The sequence below is a fragment of the Cnephaeus nilssonii genome (assembly GCF_951640355.1).
Source record: "Cnephaeus nilssonii genome assembly, chromosome: 1".
Classification (NCBI taxonomy): domain Eukaryota; kingdom Metazoa; phylum Chordata; class Mammalia; order Chiroptera; family Vespertilionidae; genus Cnephaeus; species Cnephaeus nilssonii.
This window is the reverse complement of record NC_137072.1, coordinates 102,867,343-102,884,575: the sequence shown is the minus strand read 5'-3', so window position 1 is coordinate 102,884,575 and position 17,233 is coordinate 102,867,343. Positions and strand designations below refer to the sequence as shown.

At 39.6% G+C, this 17,233-nt stretch overlaps 1 protein-coding gene across 5 annotated transcripts in view; it reads left to right on the top strand.

Moving 5' to 3' along the window:
* RBPJ (recombination signal binding protein for immunoglobulin kappa J region) overlaps positions 1-17,233 on the top strand; it is a 200,292-nt gene that overhangs the window by 156,872 nt on the left and 26,187 nt on the right. For all 5 annotated transcript variants that reach the window (XM_079775076.1, XM_079775075.1, XM_079775079.1 and 2 more), the window contains one exon: positions 12,130-12,168. In XM_079775076.1, coding sequence (XP_079631202.1) covers positions 12,130-12,168 — 39 coding nt within the window. The remainder of the gene's footprint in view (positions 1-12,129; positions 12,169-17,233) is intronic.

The window sequence follows — 17,233 nt, the reverse complement described above, 5'->3', positions numbered from 1 at the left end:
AATTGGTTGTCTCCCATTACACCCAACCCAGGCGTGTGCCCCGAGTGTGAACCAAAGCCTTGACCCTTCAGTGTACGGGACAACCATGCCAGCCAACACTGGCCAGGGCTTGAATACTTTTAATTACTTCAGAGTAAACCTCAATTCAGAACCTTTCCTTTTGCCTGTGCTGATCAGAGCCTCCTTGAATGGTAGTTGAAGTATTAGGCTGCCTGTAGTGCCACCCAAGGCAAAGCAGTTTGCTGTCAGATTTTGTACCATCAGGATCTCCTGGGAGGCCAGCTGCTGGGACTGGGGTTTTTTTTTTTTTTTTTTTTTTTTTGGTCCTAGCAATGCATGAAGGCAGTGTGACAGGTTAATGGCTCAGATACACGTTGGCAGGAAGCCATCCTTTAAGCTTTCAATTGTGGTTAAGACCACTTCTTCAGAGTGGTTTTTGGCTTTACCACAAATGTAGGTTTGATTATTATAATATGACATGTGATAACAGAAAGCTAAGTTACAATTCAAAAGAAATGTATTGTTTTGGGTATTAACACTCAAGCAGAACCCATTTCCTTATTCATGTAATGGTGTTATTAGAAACATTTTGGAAAGCTTTTCCCCATTCTGAACATACGAATTTTGATTATTTTATTATTTTTGCATATTGCATATTCTCCTTTTTAACGCAGTGTCCTATGTTACATGTTTTAAAATGATAATTGTTATTTTTAATATTTTGCCTTTAGGGACATGCTTCTTTGAAACAGCTTAACTCCTTACAAACCTGAATCATAGCTTTTCCTTTATGCAATAGACCTTATTTGGGCTATACCATCTATAAGTGTTCTGATGTACACTATTTAAAAGGAAAATAAAGGGCAGATGCCCTGCTGAGTTAAAATAGTTTAGAATACCAAGCTGTGTATTAAAGGTTTGGTTGTTTAACAGATTAGCCAAACATGGTTTGATGTAGGTTGGGCTGGTACTGTGTTTGTATAATTTCTACCAACAGAAAAATGGAGCCTGCCAAACCTCTTTGTTAAATGAAGATGTCTGTGTAGATTCTTGGTCCTTTTTAACGCCGAAAAAATGTACTTTGTAGAAAGTGATTGATAGTGTAAACACTAAAATCATGAAACTTTCATATTTCCCACTGCAATTGTAACTTATTCCCCTTGTTCACGGAAAATGCAAGAATAATTGTCAAATTGATGACACACATATGCGGTCGCACATATGTCTGCGGTATATACTTATATGTGTTCAATAGCCAAGGTGTGGCTCCCGCAGCTGATGTCTTTAGGTTTCATGAATTTTATGTATTTACAGCTTTAGAAAACATTCTCTCACTTTTTAGTAACCAAAGAAAAGTTTACCCTTTACCCTTACAAAATTTAATCAGGAGCTGAAGTTATTAGGAGGATAATGAACGACAGTTTCTTTTCAGGTTTTCTGTTGACCCCTCACTTAAGCAAACTACATCTATGCTGTATTATAGAAAGTTTTAAGATCAATTAGTATATTTTATAATTCTCCCATAAAAATTTATTCTCTGGGCACTCTTCACATGCAGTTAAATTCTATTTCAATGTACACAGTATGGAAAATTATGAACATTATACTCTAGTTACATTTTGAACCAAATTCACCATTTTGTGAACTTGAGTAAAATAGTTGCTAAGCTGATTTCCTCATCTGAACATAGAGAATAATGGCACCTACCTTGTAAGGTTGATATATGTATGAAGTGAGATATGCATGCATGGTTTGTAGCCCGAGGATGGCCCTCCTGTAGCTGCTATTGCAGTGTATTTGATACGGATAGGGGCCATGTTTGTTAATTGCTGCTATGTGTTCCAGGGGTCTAGTACAGTGCCTAACACAATAGGCACTTAAATGTGTGTTAAATGGTTAATGAAAGAAGAAAGGAACCAGAATCTCGGGAAACAATTACACCATTCTCTCCTCCCTATTCATCTCAGTTTTAGTGAGATAGGCAAAGGAAGCCAGTTTTCAAATTAACAACAGGAACATTCTACTCCTAGTACATATTCAGTATTTATCCATGACATTGCATAATTAGTGATTTTTTTTTTAAAATGTACACTCCTGTGATAGATGATTTGCCAAATGGGGGACCATAGTGTATCTAATCACTTGCCTACTTAAATAGGAGAGAAGATTGTTGAAACATCTTACCTGAAATTTGGATGGAAAGGAAAGAGGACCAATTTTGTCAGAACGTACATCCTCATTGGCTCAATATTTAAGTTTTCTTAATATGAAATACATATTTCCTGCAATGGTGTAATTGAGGATGAGAAGTCACTGTCTTGTAAAATTTTGATGTTAAAATTGAATTTGAAGACAATTAGGAATAGAGTCCAGGAAAGAACCTTTTTTCAACCAGGAAATAACTTACTTTCAAAATCAGCCATTCATTCCAAAGATTTTAAACAACATGTATAAGAAATAGATTTCTAAATTAAGTAATATGCCTGCAGAAGAGCAGATCACACAAATCATAAATGTACAATAAAGTGAATTTTCACAGAGTGAATGTGCATGTGTAATCACCACACAGATGGAGACTTAAGAATTAACAGCTCCCAGAAGCCCTTTTTGTGGCCCCTCCTAGTCTCTATACCTCCCTCTCAAAGGTAACCTGTAATCTGTCAAACACAATAGATTAATTTTGCTTCTTGCTTCTGTTTTCATGTAAACAGAATTATGCATTTGTACTAGAGTCTGGCTTCTTTGGCTAGTACTCAACACCCCATGTGTAGTGATAGTTGGTTCACTTTCATTGCTAAACAGCACTCTGTTGGCTGCTGCTTCTGTAGTTTTATCTGATCCTTGACTGTAGTCATTGTGTTGTTTCTGGTTTTGGGTTATTATATCTGATGATGCTATGAACATTCTTGTACATGTCTTTTAGTACCCATCTGTACAGATTTGGTGGCATAGCATTTTTACTACTTTTGAGCTTTATCAGCAATAACATGTCAACTCAGGTAGTTTGCGGGCGGCGGCTAAAGGCTAAAAGTCTTATACGCCATTCTCTGTTTTTATTTTAAGCCACCTGTATTCTAGAGTTGGTGTATTAATGGCTTTCAGTCGATGTCCAAAGAATGCAATTGCATTTTGCTATTTACCTAAGCCAGACTTAATTAGTAAAGAATAAAACATCCGTAGAAGTATATAATGCATTCTAGAGCAAAATGGGATTTTTGCTGCTGTTACCATTATCACTAATCTATACTAATAAAAGGGTAATATGCTAATTAGAGCAGACGTCTTCCAGATGAAAGCCACGGCGGCTGCAAAGGGCACAGGCTCAGACAGGCAGTGGCAGCAGCAGAGGGGTAATGGGGTCGGCGCCTTCCCCTGATCCACCAGGTCGCCTCCCACAGAGGGAGGCCAGACTACGGCTTAGGCCGGGGGTCGAGGCAGAGGTGGTTAGGGGCGATCAGGCTGGCAGGGGAGCAAATTAAGGGCAATCAGACCAGCGGGGGGGCAAGATAGGGGTGATCAGGCTGTCAGGGGGGCAAGTTAGGGGTGATCAGACCTGCAGGCAGAGGCAGTTAGGGGTGATCAGGCTTGCAGGCAGAGGCAGTTAGGGGTGATCAGGCCTGCAGGCAGAGGCAGTTAGGGGCGATCAGGCAGGCAGGCAGGTGAGTGATTAGGAGCCAGCGGTCCTAGATTGCGAAAGGGATGTCCCACTGCTGGTTTAGGCCCACAGGGATCGGGCCTAAACCGGCAATTGGACATCCCTCGAGGGGTCCCAGATTGGAGAGGGTGCAGGCTGGGCTGAGAGACACCCCTCCCCCCGCCCCCATGCACGAATTTCGTGCACCAGGCCTCTAGTTATCACTAATAAGTGTGTGAAGGATGTGCATGTTGTTTTATATATGCACTTGGGAGGGGATGGAATGTAGGTCTTATTTCTTCACTCAAAAATTAATGCTACTAACTGGATAGCTTTTTATATATTGTATATAGGCACTAGAGGTCCGGTGCACGAGATTCGTGCACAGTGGCGGTGGGTCCTCAGCCCAGCCTTTGCCCTCTCACAGTCCAGGAGCCCTCGGGGGATGTCTGACTGACGGCTTAGGCTCCTGCTGCTGCGCTCACCACAGCTTCTGGCTGAGCGGTGCTCCCCCTGTGGGAGCACACTGACCACCAGGGGGCAGCTCCTGCATTGAGCCTCTGCCCCCTGGTGGTCAGTGCGCATCATAGCGACTGGACATTAGGTCGATTTGCATATTAACCTTTTATTATATAGGATGACTGGGATGTGCTGTGTAACCAGCAATTTATTCCTAGTTGTACACATGGATTTTTAATTGTTTTGTTAATACAGATGGTACTTTATTTTTGCACAGTAACAAATTGTCTCCCTAAATAATACATTTCTAGAGTTGAAATGGTTAAGAATTCAAAGCTATGCACATCTTGAATTATAATAGACAATGTTTTCCAAAAAGATTGCACAAATTTAAACTCCTAACAGTATATGAGAGTTTTGTTTTAACCACGTGTACACCAACACTGGGTATTAGCAGACTTTAAACCTACAGCAAGCAATTCTTAAATAATTTTCATAATAACATAAAAGCTATGCCAAGAAGCTGGCCACAGAGTGTCTTATGTGTCACTTTCCACTGATGTTTTTTTTGGATAGGTTTGTCACAACCAGGTTTTGTGGCAAGCAGGGTTAGGCCAGCAATGTGATCAGGAGATTAGTGCTTCTCTGAGTGTGGCCTTTTTATTTTGATATAATTTCAATTTATAGAAAAATTGAAAGAATATTATAAAGAAGTTTACCCAGATACCACAAGTGTTAACATTTTTACCACATTTGCTCTATCCTTCTGTATTCTCTCCCTCTCCCTCCCCCTCTCCCTCCCCTCTCCCTCTCCCTCCCCCTTCCCCCTCTCCCTCCCCCTTCCCCTCTCCCTCCCCCTCCCCCTCCCCCCCTCCCCCTCCCTCTCCCTCTCCCTGAAACATTTGAAGGAAAGAAGTAGATATCATGCCCTAAGTACTAAAGCTAGTGTTTCTAAAAACGAGGACATTCTCTGCATTTTTAAAAAATATGTATTTTTATTGATTTTACAGAGGAAGGGAGAGGGAGAGAAACATCAATCATGAGAATCATCGACAGCTGCCTCCTGTATGCCCCTACTGGGGTGTATCCACCAACCCCAGGCATGTGCCCTGACTGGGAATCGAACCATGACCTCCTGGTTCATGAGTAAGCGCTCAACCACTGAGCTACACTGGTCTGGCAGGACATTCTCTTAATAACCTCTGTACAGTTATCAAAATCAGAAAATCAAAATGGATATAATCCTGTTCTCTAATATGGTTTAATTCAGATTTTGTCAGTTGTCTAAGTAATGTTCTTTATAGCAGAAGTAAATTCTGGATAGTATGTTGTATTCAGTTATCATGGTTCTTCAGTCTCTTTTCATCTGGGCCAGTTCCTTGTTTTTTGTTTTTATTTTATTTTTTTGTTTCCCTTTCATAACTTTGATCCTTTTAAGGTATAGTTATTTTGTTCCACAATTTAGGTTTATGTTTCTTCATGCTTAGATTCAGGCTCTGCATTTTGGGGGGCAGTAATATCATAGAAGTGACACTTTGCTCCTCTTGATGCATCACAATAGGAGGCATTTGATGTCAGTTTGTCCCAGTCAGTCTCTTGATAACATGAAACTGAAGTAGTTTGCTCATCGTCTCATTGCCACCTCTTGCTGAAGCCAACCATAGGTTTTAAGGTGCATGATTTTCATATAAGATCTTTATATGTGAAGTTAATGGAAGTCATTGTTCTCACAATTTAGTTGTGCCGTCTGGATAATGAGGCTGGTGGCTACTACAGATTTAACATGGGAACAATCCCTTTTCAGGTATGGATTTTTTGAAAGGTACCCTTTATCTGGTAATAATATTGGTGATACCCCAAAAGCCAGATACTGAGAATGGCTAGAGGTGATGGTCTCTGTCATCCTGCATTTATATCTTTAAATTCTTTCTGCTTCTTTACAAACTGCTGGTAGTTTGTTATAAAGTTAATTATTTTTTAATTATTGGAAAATAAAAGGTAGGATAAATGAACTTTAAGGAAACAGTGCTTTTCAAATGTTCTATCCAGTATAGGAGAAAGAAGGGGAGCATGTTACTCTACCTGATGGGGCCATAGGATATTTGTTCTGTTTATGAAACATATGACATACACGTGATAGTCCAGGAGCATACATCATGCTTTGATCATCTTTGTTCCAGTAGCCAAGGACCATTGATTACACCTGGAAATTTTAAGCAGTATTGCTATTTAATGTGGTTCTTAGGGTAAGAGCAGGTTCAAAACTAATCATTGAAGCACGACAAAGGCTGACTTCTTGCTCAAAGTTGTGTGACTTAGTAGGCTATTTTCTATTTCCTTTCTGCAAATACCACATCAGTGTTTCTTGCCTTAATTTATTTTAATCTCAATTCTTCATTAAACAGAAAATTTGTGAAATACAGAAAAATAGAGAAAATTACTTTTAGTTTCACAGTCCAAGGGCAGATGAATTTCACACATGACTTGAGGTTGTTTTTCCAGCCAGCTCTATGTTTTCAAAATAGAAGGTCTAATGTTGTTATGGGTTTTTATTTTGTTTTGTAGCAGATATACGCCTCTGCCTTGGTTTTTGACTTGGTTTTCTCATGTGAAACATCTATTAGCTAGAAAAGGTGTTAAGATGGTGAAGTTTTGATAGCTTTTATCTTGTTTGTTTTCAATACATTTGTGGTCATATACTTCCTTAACAGATTGGTAAATATAGAAGCAAATATATCTGTTATGGGAGAAAACAATATTGCATCTCCATGGTGAACAAAAAGGAAGTCTGTAATATATGTGTAATGTTTATATAGGTTTTTTATTTGAAAAATCTAAGGGATTGGAGGATATGTGGGAACTTCAATACTGTTTACAGGATATTTAATGATTAAGGAAAACTTTTAAAGAATCTTTATACTCCAGGTATATGAAAATAGATTTAACTTTGTAATTAACATTTTCCACAGCTCTTCTTACTTAGAATACAAAAGCATTATTTTAGAAGGGGAAAGCGAGTGAAGTTAAAGTAAAATGAATTTGCTAGCTTAAAGTTATACATATGACAATATATTTTGGATAATGTAAATTTTCTTGAGCCATAGGATTATATGAACATTATTAGGTAATGATGGCACATAGATTTTTGTGTTTCATTTGCCAGTCCCAGCCTGAAAGAAAAGTACAGAACAGACCAAGAAGGAATTGACATGGGCATAACCAACATTATGTAAGCTGTCACTTATCACTTAAAAAAAACACACCCAACAGGCTAGAATAATAATTTTTTCTCTTTAAATATGTAACAGGAATGATTATTACATTTAATCAAAATTACATTTCATTAGTATGCATAAAATTTGAAAAATTTACTTATGCAAATGAGATAATGACAACCTCTAATATCAAAAAGATAAATTGGATAGCAGTGATTATTTGTTACAATGAAGAATTCACTATTTCATGGGATTAAAGTGTCCCTAGGGTACTTAAGTATTTACTTTATTTGTTTGTTTTTTGCAATGTTAAATACACCATACACCTATTATGAAAAGATCTTACATAACAGTGGTCTAAACTTGGTTGGTCATACTTATTTCTGGTTCAAAAAGAGGACTGGGATGCACACAACAATTATTGGAGATGCTTTATTATATACTGAAGAAACAACATAAACTTACTAATATTCATAAGATTCCTAGCCTGAGGATGATACCTGGAGAGCGGTGTATCATGTTGAAATGCTGTTCTAGCTCAGCAGGTGAACGCTTGTGTTCCCTTGTTCATGTTTCCTATGGGGGCAAGAGTGATGTTGCACCGTTGACTTCATGTAATGGGTATTTCAAAGAAGACCATTGTTAACATTAATTAGTTAATTTAGTTTTTAAAGCATTTCAGAGCAGCAGGAAAGAAAATTTACACTTAAATCAGAATATAATAAACTAGTCATGTAATAAACCTGTGTTAGATCCCAAAGATGTTTGATGGTTGGAGTAATTAGTAGGGTAGTGGCATCACTGAAAAGTTTTATCTCATTTGTTAACTGTCTCTAAAATTTTTAGCATTTTAAGCAGTTCGGTAGATTCTGGCTGCACCCCACTTTGTTTATCTTTATAAAGTTAACTTTGCTCTTAAAATATATAAGCAAAGAAGTGTTTTAAAGATACCTTAAACTCCCTGGGTTTTAGAAAATACTAGAGGCCCGGTGCATGAATTCATGCACCAGTGGTGTCTCTTGGCTTGCCTGGCCTGTGGGATCGGGCCGAAACTGGCTCTCTGACATCCCCCAAGGGGTCACAGATTGCAAAAGGGTGCAGGCCAGGCCGAGGGACCCCACTGTGCACGATCGGGGCCAGAGAGGGACGTGGGAGGGCTCCAGGATGTGTCCAGCCCATCTTGCTCAGTCCTGATTGGCCGGACCACAGCAGCAAGTTAACCTACTAGTCAGAGCGTCTGCCCCCTGGTGGTGGTGGTCAGTGCATGTCATAGCGACTGGTCAACTGTCTGCCCCCTGCTGGTCAGTGCACGTCATAGTGAGTGGTTGAGCGGCCTTAGCATATCATTAGCATATTATGCTTTGATTGGTTGAACGGATGACCAGACACTTAGCATATTAGGCTTTTATCATATAGGATTCTATATCAAACCTAGAGAGGCATTTTTACTTTAATCATACGCTGTAATGCTACATTTAATCAGTTTTGAAGGTTAAAAAACATCTTTTCTTGAAAGAAGATTTAGGAGTAGATTTTTGCCTTTCATTCCATAACTGCAAATCATGGGTTAATCAACAGTTCAGTATTCTGAAACCTGTGGTCTTCAACAGCTTTGCTGATGTTACTACTAAAATATATATTTTTGGTTTGGTTTTTGGTTTTTATTTTAAAAGTTGATTATCTTATCGGATAAAATCAAAGAGAATAGTAAGTAATTCTTCTTACAGAAATGTGGGTTATTTGCTCATTTTTTAGTGCTACTTCAATTAAAGTCACTTCCTAATATTTCAGGGTTAATGAAAATACCAAAATATTCCTAGTCACAGACACCCATTGTTTATAAATGATGAGGTCATAAACAATATCATATAGTATTAAATTACTCAACAAAATGAGCTGCATGGGTTTTTAAAACTTTTATCATCAAACTTAATAACTTTGTTTAACATCACAAATATAGAGAAATCTTAAGTCAAATGGGGGTGGATGGGGGTGCCGATCAGGGGTCAGTGGCCTGGGGGAGGGGCCATTGGTGGTTGGCCGACCAGCCCTGCCCCTGATTGGGCTTGGGGGGACGGCTGAGGGGAGGGGCTGCAGGAGATTGGCCAGCCAGCCTAGCCCCCTATTGAGGTGGGGTGGCGATCAGGGGTGGTGCTGGCCAGGGGGAGGAGCTTGGGGCAGGGGCTGTAGGAAGTTGGCTGGCCAGCCCTGCCCCCTATTGGGGTAGGGAGTGTGAGCAGGGGTGGGGTGGCTAGGGGGAGGGGCTGAAGGAGGTTGGCTGCCCAGCCCCAACCCCTATTGGGGTGGGGGTGTGCGATCAATGGCGGGCCAGCCAGGGGGAGGGGCTGCAGGCCCATTGTGGTGGGGTGGGTGGGCTGATTGGGGGCGTAGCTGGCCGGGGGGTGGGGAGGAGGGGGTGTTTGGCCAGCAGGCCCCACTCTTGATTGGGGTGGGAGAGTCCGATCAGGGGCAGGCTGGCAGGGGGGAGGGGCCGAAAGGTTGGCCACCGGCCCCACCCCCTGATCAGGCCGGTTCCCTGGCCACAGTGGGCGTCATAGCAACCGGTTGTTAGGTCGTTATGGCCGTTCCGGTAGCTGCCTTTTTATATATAGAGATAGTTAATTTCTTTATTTAGTTATTTGGTCTTAACCAGTTACAACTAAAAAATAGTAATACAGTTCACCCTTGAGTAATGCCCTCTGTCAACTAGTTGAAAGGCTTCTGTTAGACCAGTGGTCGGCAAACTCATTAGTCAGCAGAGCCAAATATCAACAGTACAACGAATGAAATTTCTTTTGAGAGCCAAATTTTTTAAACTTAAACTATATAGGTAGGTACATTGTTATTAACTTAATTAGGGTACTCCTAAGCTGGCCTTTGCTAAAAACTCAAGGGGCCAAAGAGCCGCATGTGGCTCACGAGCTGCAGTTTGCCGACCACTGTGTTAGGCCATTTAGCCTATCCTATATAATAAAAACCTAATATGCAAATCGAACAAACGGCAGAAGGACCGGTCGCTATGATGCGCACTGCCCCTGAGAGGGAGGCAACCAGAGGTGGCAATTGGGCAACGGGGCCGGCCAGCATGTGGCGCCAGCCTTCCAGCCAAGGTGGGTGCCAGCGGGAACCCCCGATCGCCCTGCCCACCGGTCACCGCACAGATTGCCCTGATCGCTCGCCAGGCCTAGGAACTATACCCTATATATTGGGAACAGTCTCTTAGATTTAAAAATGAAAACCTGGCAAGGCTACTCTAACACTGAAAAGAAACAGGATGATGCGGCGATGACATGCATGGACTTTGGCTTGCACATTTTGTGGTCAGCCCTGATTCTGACACTTATTACTGTGTGACAAAGCCAATTACTTCTCTCTGCTTTAGTTCCCCCCCCCTCCCTCCATAAGATGGGGAAAATGGTACAACTGCCTCAGAAGGATCATGTTATGTACTACTTTTTAAAATCAGGGCAAAAAAATGTAGCTGCCCATACAACAGCAAGATGCCTTTCACCTGTATGAAAAGTATAGTCACTGGTGCATGCAGCATCCTGGGATTACGAGAGGGATGTCCAACTGCCGGTTTAGGCCCGATATCCCCCAAGGGGTCCCAGATTGCAAGAGGACGCAGGCCAGGCTGAGGCCCCCCCCTTCCATGCACAAATTTTGTGCACCAGGCCTCTAGTTTCTTTATGAAGGGGAATATACCATATGCTAGTTATGTAGTCAGCATGTAGGTTTAAATCTCAACTCTGCCTGCCATTTATTTACTCTGTGACATTGGGCAAGATGCTTTCTACATCTTCAAAATGGGCAAATATCTACCTTACAGAATTATTTTATAACTGGAGGCCCGGTGCATGAAAATTCATGCACTGGAGGTGGGTCCTTCAGCCTGGCCTGCCCCCTCTCACAGTCCGGGAGCCCTCAAGGGCGGGAGGCAACCCGGCGATCAGGGGAAGGTGACGCCCCATCACACCTCTGCTGCTGCCATTGCCAGCAGCGCAAGCCTCAGCTGGCCCTCGTTACCTGAGCCTCAGGAGGCCCTGGGTGGCTGGGCAGCCGCCATCGAAGGCTTGCCTGCGCCTCGAGCCAGGCCTGGGCGGTTGGGGGGCTGAGGGGACTGGGGGACTCTGGAGGCAGGCGCGCGTGGGCCCGGCCTTGCCACGCACCTGCCACCCCAGTGGGGCTGAGGGGACTGGGCGCCACCATCTTGTGGCTGTGGGAGCCTCCATCTTTGAGGGCGGGGCAGTCAATTAGCATATTTCCTCCTTACTGGCTGTGGGCGCTGCTATCTTTGAGGGCGGGGCAGTCAATTAGCATATTCCCTCCTTATTGGTTATGGGTGCTGCCATCTTTTCGATGGTGTGAGGGTCAATAAGCATATTCCCTCTTTATTAGATAGGATGACTAAAGAGAAGAGTGTATTAAAAATGTATAGCTCAGTGCCAACTCGTGATAAACACTTGTGACCTCTACACCACCTCTTGGGCTGTGAGGATTCTTCTGAGTGCTATAGATGGTGTGAGACAGGGACTTTGGTTAGTGGTTTTTTTTGCAAAGTATCTCTGAAAGGTACTGGAAATCCTCATCTAATCAGTGTGCTACATGCTCAGAGGCCTACTTCGAGTGTGCTGTTTTTGTTTAGGAATCATTTTTGTATTTTGCTATTTCTGGGTATAGATGTTTACTAGAGGATTTCTCTTTTCACTGGTCAGTAGGGTTGAAGTATATGTTATGAAGGAGATTTCATGTTTCCTAAAATGCTTATGGAGTATGTCATATAGCCTATTTAACTTTTTTCTTTCTTTTTTTTTTTCCCAGAAAATTTGGTGAGCGGCCTCCACCTAAACGACTCACTAGGTAAGCATTATATTGGTCAGCCTTTCAATAAAACATTTCATACAAGTGTTAGATCCTGTCATTTTCAAAACTATATTAGGTGCTCTTGAAATGAAGTTATTGATATATTGGTATCTAGATTATAAGCTTAGTCCCATCCTCTCTATCCCGCATCCCCTCATCCCCCATAAAAATAACAGGATAAGTGGATATGTTTCAAAGGGGAAATTAAGCCTTTGAATAATTAATCTTGGGTATCATATAGTTAATATCACAAGGGCTACAGTGTAAACAATAGTTTTCTCTATCTGACTGCATTTAGCCAGTCACAATTTGTTGATTTTACATGGGACTTGAAAGATATTTAATATATCCTTTTAGAAAATAATTTTACAGAAAACATAAGGTTTTACCCATTTTAATTTTTCTGTAAATATACTGTGTTCTAATGATATAAATTAATTTTATAATATTTAATTACAAATGTTAAATTTAAAAGTATTAATCTTGAAATTATTTAAAAAATTTTTAACAGTTAGTGGTTGTAAAATAAAAAGTAAGATACTCAGTTTCACAGTTTTAGTCCTAGAGTTAATGCTAACCCTGCATTGTTAGTATCTTTCATGAAAATTATAAGCACATATAAACATATACCTGTATTTTTTCTTCTTTTTAAAGTCTGATATTATATTTGACCATTGTTCTGTATATATATCTTCTACTTCATTCTCTACCTTGTCTTCACATTGCTTTTGTTTAATTTTTACATTAATGGCCATTTGGATAATTTCCACATTTTTGCTATTACTTAAAAGCTGTTGCACTCAAAGAATGATGGAGACATGCCAGGATTCCAAGGGAGCCAGCTTGAAGAGGCTTCCTTTTAGCCAAATCATGGGCACTTTGATCATCAAAATAAATTATAGGAATGGATTAAAATCCATATAATAAAATTACAGTTAAGAAGTCTACACTGAGTTAAGAAATGATTCAGTAAATGAAGCAGAGGAGATAGCTTTTTCTTACAGAAGAAATTTAGCTAATGTAGAAGGAATGACGGAACTAGGAAATCACACTTTGGCAACCACTACAACAATTGTTTCAGGCAAAAAATCATCAATGAATGCTTAAACTATTGGTTTAAAATCTAATGAGAAACAAAATATTTACATAGTCTCTAAGTGTGTCCTCGCAAAGTATGTATTATTTATAAAGCGAAAACTAGTAATGTCAACGAAGAAACCTGGCAGACACCACCTTAATGAAGTCTTCTAAATAAACACTAACAGTAGGACAAATAAATATTATGTGCATCCTGAGAAGGACATAATATTACCTTTGTGCTGTTCTTGCAAAAATGTGTAAATGTATAAATGTAAGCATAAGGAAACATCAGACATGCAAATGAGGGGCATTCTATAAAATAAATGGCATTTACTCTTCAAATTTTTCAAGAGAATAAGAAACAAAGACTGAGGAATACCTCATTAAAGAAGACCAACAAGACATGACAACTAAATTCAACTAAATCTTCAGCTAGGAAAAAATTTTTCTTTTGATCTAAAGCTAGAGTTGGCAAACGTTTTCTATTAACGGGCCAGATAACAAATATGTTAGGCTTTTTGAGCCACACTGAGTCTGTTGTGACTTCTCAACTCTGTCCTTATATCCCCAAATAAGCCATAGAAAACATGTAAATGAATGGCATGTCTGTTCCAGCTCAACTTAATTTTGAGAAACTGGAAGCCATCCTGATTTGGCCTGAGGGCAGTAGTTTCTCAGCACTGCCCCTCCCCTCCCTGTAAAGGACATTAGTGGGATAGTGGCGACCTGTGAATAAAATCTATAGGTACAAATATTGTGTCCATGGTATTGCGTTGTGATTGTATAAGAGAGTGCCTTTGTTTTAAGAAATAAACACTAAAATATTTTGGGTAAAGGGATGACATGTCTACAATGTGCTCCTGAATGGTCTTAAAACATAGTATACAAACATGGCAAAGTGTTTTGGAGTTTGGGGGAAAGGGGACTAGGAATTATTTTTACTACTTTTACAACTTCTCTGTAATTCTGAAATTACTTCAACATTAAAAAACTTTCAAAAAGGCATTACATAAATACTCCACATCAAGTGGGCTAGGAAAATATAACTTATCTCACAGGTTCATGTGAATATATTTTCAGTTACTTATCTTGAAGAAATACTAAGTGGAATTGCTGAATTCACATGTATAGATAATTTAAAAATTGATTGATAAATATTTTTATTTCATTACCAGCAGCAGTAGGTTGGAGTGACTCCTAACAATAAAATATATTTTGATGGATAAATTAGTTACTTAATTGGATACCCTGTAAAAATAGTAATCAATACTATGATAATAAACATAAGGAAAAATTCCTTTCCTTAAATACATAAAATAATATAGTTAAGCCCAACTACTTTATCATGATTTTCCATTTACCCTTTAAGCAATTTTCCCTGTTTGGAAAATTTTAGTAGCTTTTAGGACTTCTACTTCTGGCCAGGATGGAGTAACAGGGACTGGAATTACTCTCCGGCCTGAAACAACTAAAAACCTGGACAAAATTTATGAAACAGTGGTTTTCAAGATATTGGACGGCCGGCAAGAAAGGACAGGTGATCCTTGAGAGACAGGAGACAAATGAGGTGAGCCCTGCGATTGCTCCAGCTTAGTGCCTGGGGAGAGTTTCCAAGACAAGATTAGGGAGGGGCATCCAGATGGAGCCTAGTAAGCACCTTGAGGTGCGATGGAGCTGGTTCTCCAAGGAGGCCACGGTGGCTGGAGTTTCCAGGGCAGAGAACTGGAGAGGAAAGTGCTGTGCAGAGTTCCAGAGATCTGCAGAGGGTTCCCTCTCTCGTGAGCTGAGTATAGATCACGTGTGTGTGAGGAAACTACCTAAGGTTGGGGGGAAACCAACCTAAAGAATTAGAGGAAAGAATTCCTAAAGCTCACTCACTACTACAAATAGGACCTGTTCCCAGAAACCCGTGTGGAAAAATCTTATAATTCACGTGTAGTGACTAGAGTACTCAGAAGTGTTTTGCTTCCATAGTGCTGCAAAATTAGGCCTAGACTACATGTTGCTCTGGTTTCACCTAACAACTTAAAAACAAGATTGAAAGGATGACACTCTTTCCAAGTAACTTAACTGGTGTATCAGAACAAAGCTCAAGAATATTTACAGGAATAGACAAATATCCAGCACTCAAAAAGGTAAAATTTACTGAGTCTTCGTAGTCAGTCAAAACATATCAGTCATACAAAGAGCAAGGAAAATATGACCCATAATGAGAAAAACCAGTCAAAACCAACCCAGAAATGATACAGATAATAGAATTAGAGACATTAAAACAGTTGTATTTATCTTCTAATATGTTCAAGATACTTAGATTAGGAGTTTACACAGTTTTTCTTGAAAGGGTCAGATGGCCGATAGTTTAGTTTTATGTGGCCCATACAGCCTCTCTTGTAACTACTCAGCTCTGTTGTAGCATAAAAAGAAACATGGATAATGTGTAAACTAGTCGTTGTGTCTGTATATTGGAGTACAATTTTTTACTTCTAAAACAGGCAGTGGGTCAGATTTGGCCTACAGGCTTTAACTGCACATCCCTGAGCTAGAGGAGGGATTGAATGAGTTAAATAGAGGACATGGAAGATAAAAAAGGGAAGATCCAAATCAAATTTTTAGAGACAAAAACCGCAGTGCTAAAGATAAAAAGATACAATTCCTGGGATTAATTGCAGATATGCACTGCTGATGAAGAGATTGGTGAACTTGAATACAGCAATAGAAACTATCCAAAATGAAAAAAAGTCTGAACAAAAAAGATCCTTAGTGAGCTGTGGTTTATGTTCAAGTGGATAAATACATGTAGAATCATTGAAGGGGGAAGGGTATGGCTAAAATATGTGAAAAAATAATGGCTGAAATTTTTCTAAATTTGATAAACTATAAAACCATAGTTTCAAGAAACTCATTGAGCCCCAAGCACAAACTGCTGAAGCACATCATAATCAAATTGCTTAAAGACAGTGATAAAGAGAAAATATTAAAAGCAATAGAGATAGAAGATAAATTATGTACAGAGGAACAAAGAAAAAGATTACGGGATTTTTTTCATCTGAAACCTTGCTAGATAGAAGACAGTGGAGCAAGACTATTTTCCCAAGGGGGAAAATATAGCAACCCAGGATTCTATACCCAGCATAGGCAAAATTAAGACTTTTTTAGACATAAAAACAGAAAAATAATTCATCACAAACAGGCATGAGCTGCAAGAAATGTTAAAGAACTCTAAGCAGGACAATCATACCAGATAGAGATCTGATTATTTACAAATTATTACTGTCAAAATGAGAAAGATGACATCACTGCAGATTCTACAAATATTTAAAGAATAACAAGCAAATATGAATAACTTTCTGCCAGTAAATTAAGCTTTTGAAGAAACATACAAATTCCTTGAAACCAGCAAACTACTAAAGCTTACTCAAAAAGAAACTTATAGCCTGAATAGCCCTATAGTTAAAGAAATCGAATTTGTAGTTATATATCTTCCCACAAAGAAAACTACAGTCTCAGCTGATCTCACTGTTGAATTTTACCAGACATTTAAGAAATTAATTATACCAGTTCTCTACATACCATTCCAGAAAATTGGAGAGCAGAACATACTTTCCAATTCATTCTGCAAGGACGGTATTGCCATGTTACTAAAAGCAAAGACGTTACAAGAAAATAAAATTAGAGACCAGTATTCCTTATGAACATAAAAGCAAAAAGTGTTAACAAATTTTCAAAGTGAATCCAACACTATGTAGAAGGGACAATATATTATGACCTAAGTGAGATCTTTTCACATATATCACTTTTCAAGTTTCATGTTAGGGTCTGGACATGTGTGCCTTCTCCTGGCTTTTGTTGTTTGTTCTTATTCCACCCTGAACTCTGTAGTTAGTCACCTGACTTAGAGCCACACCCAAATCTCTTACCATCATTCTCCTTCTCAGGCCGCACCTTTTGTCCAGTACCCAACAGGTTCGAGAATATGCTCTCT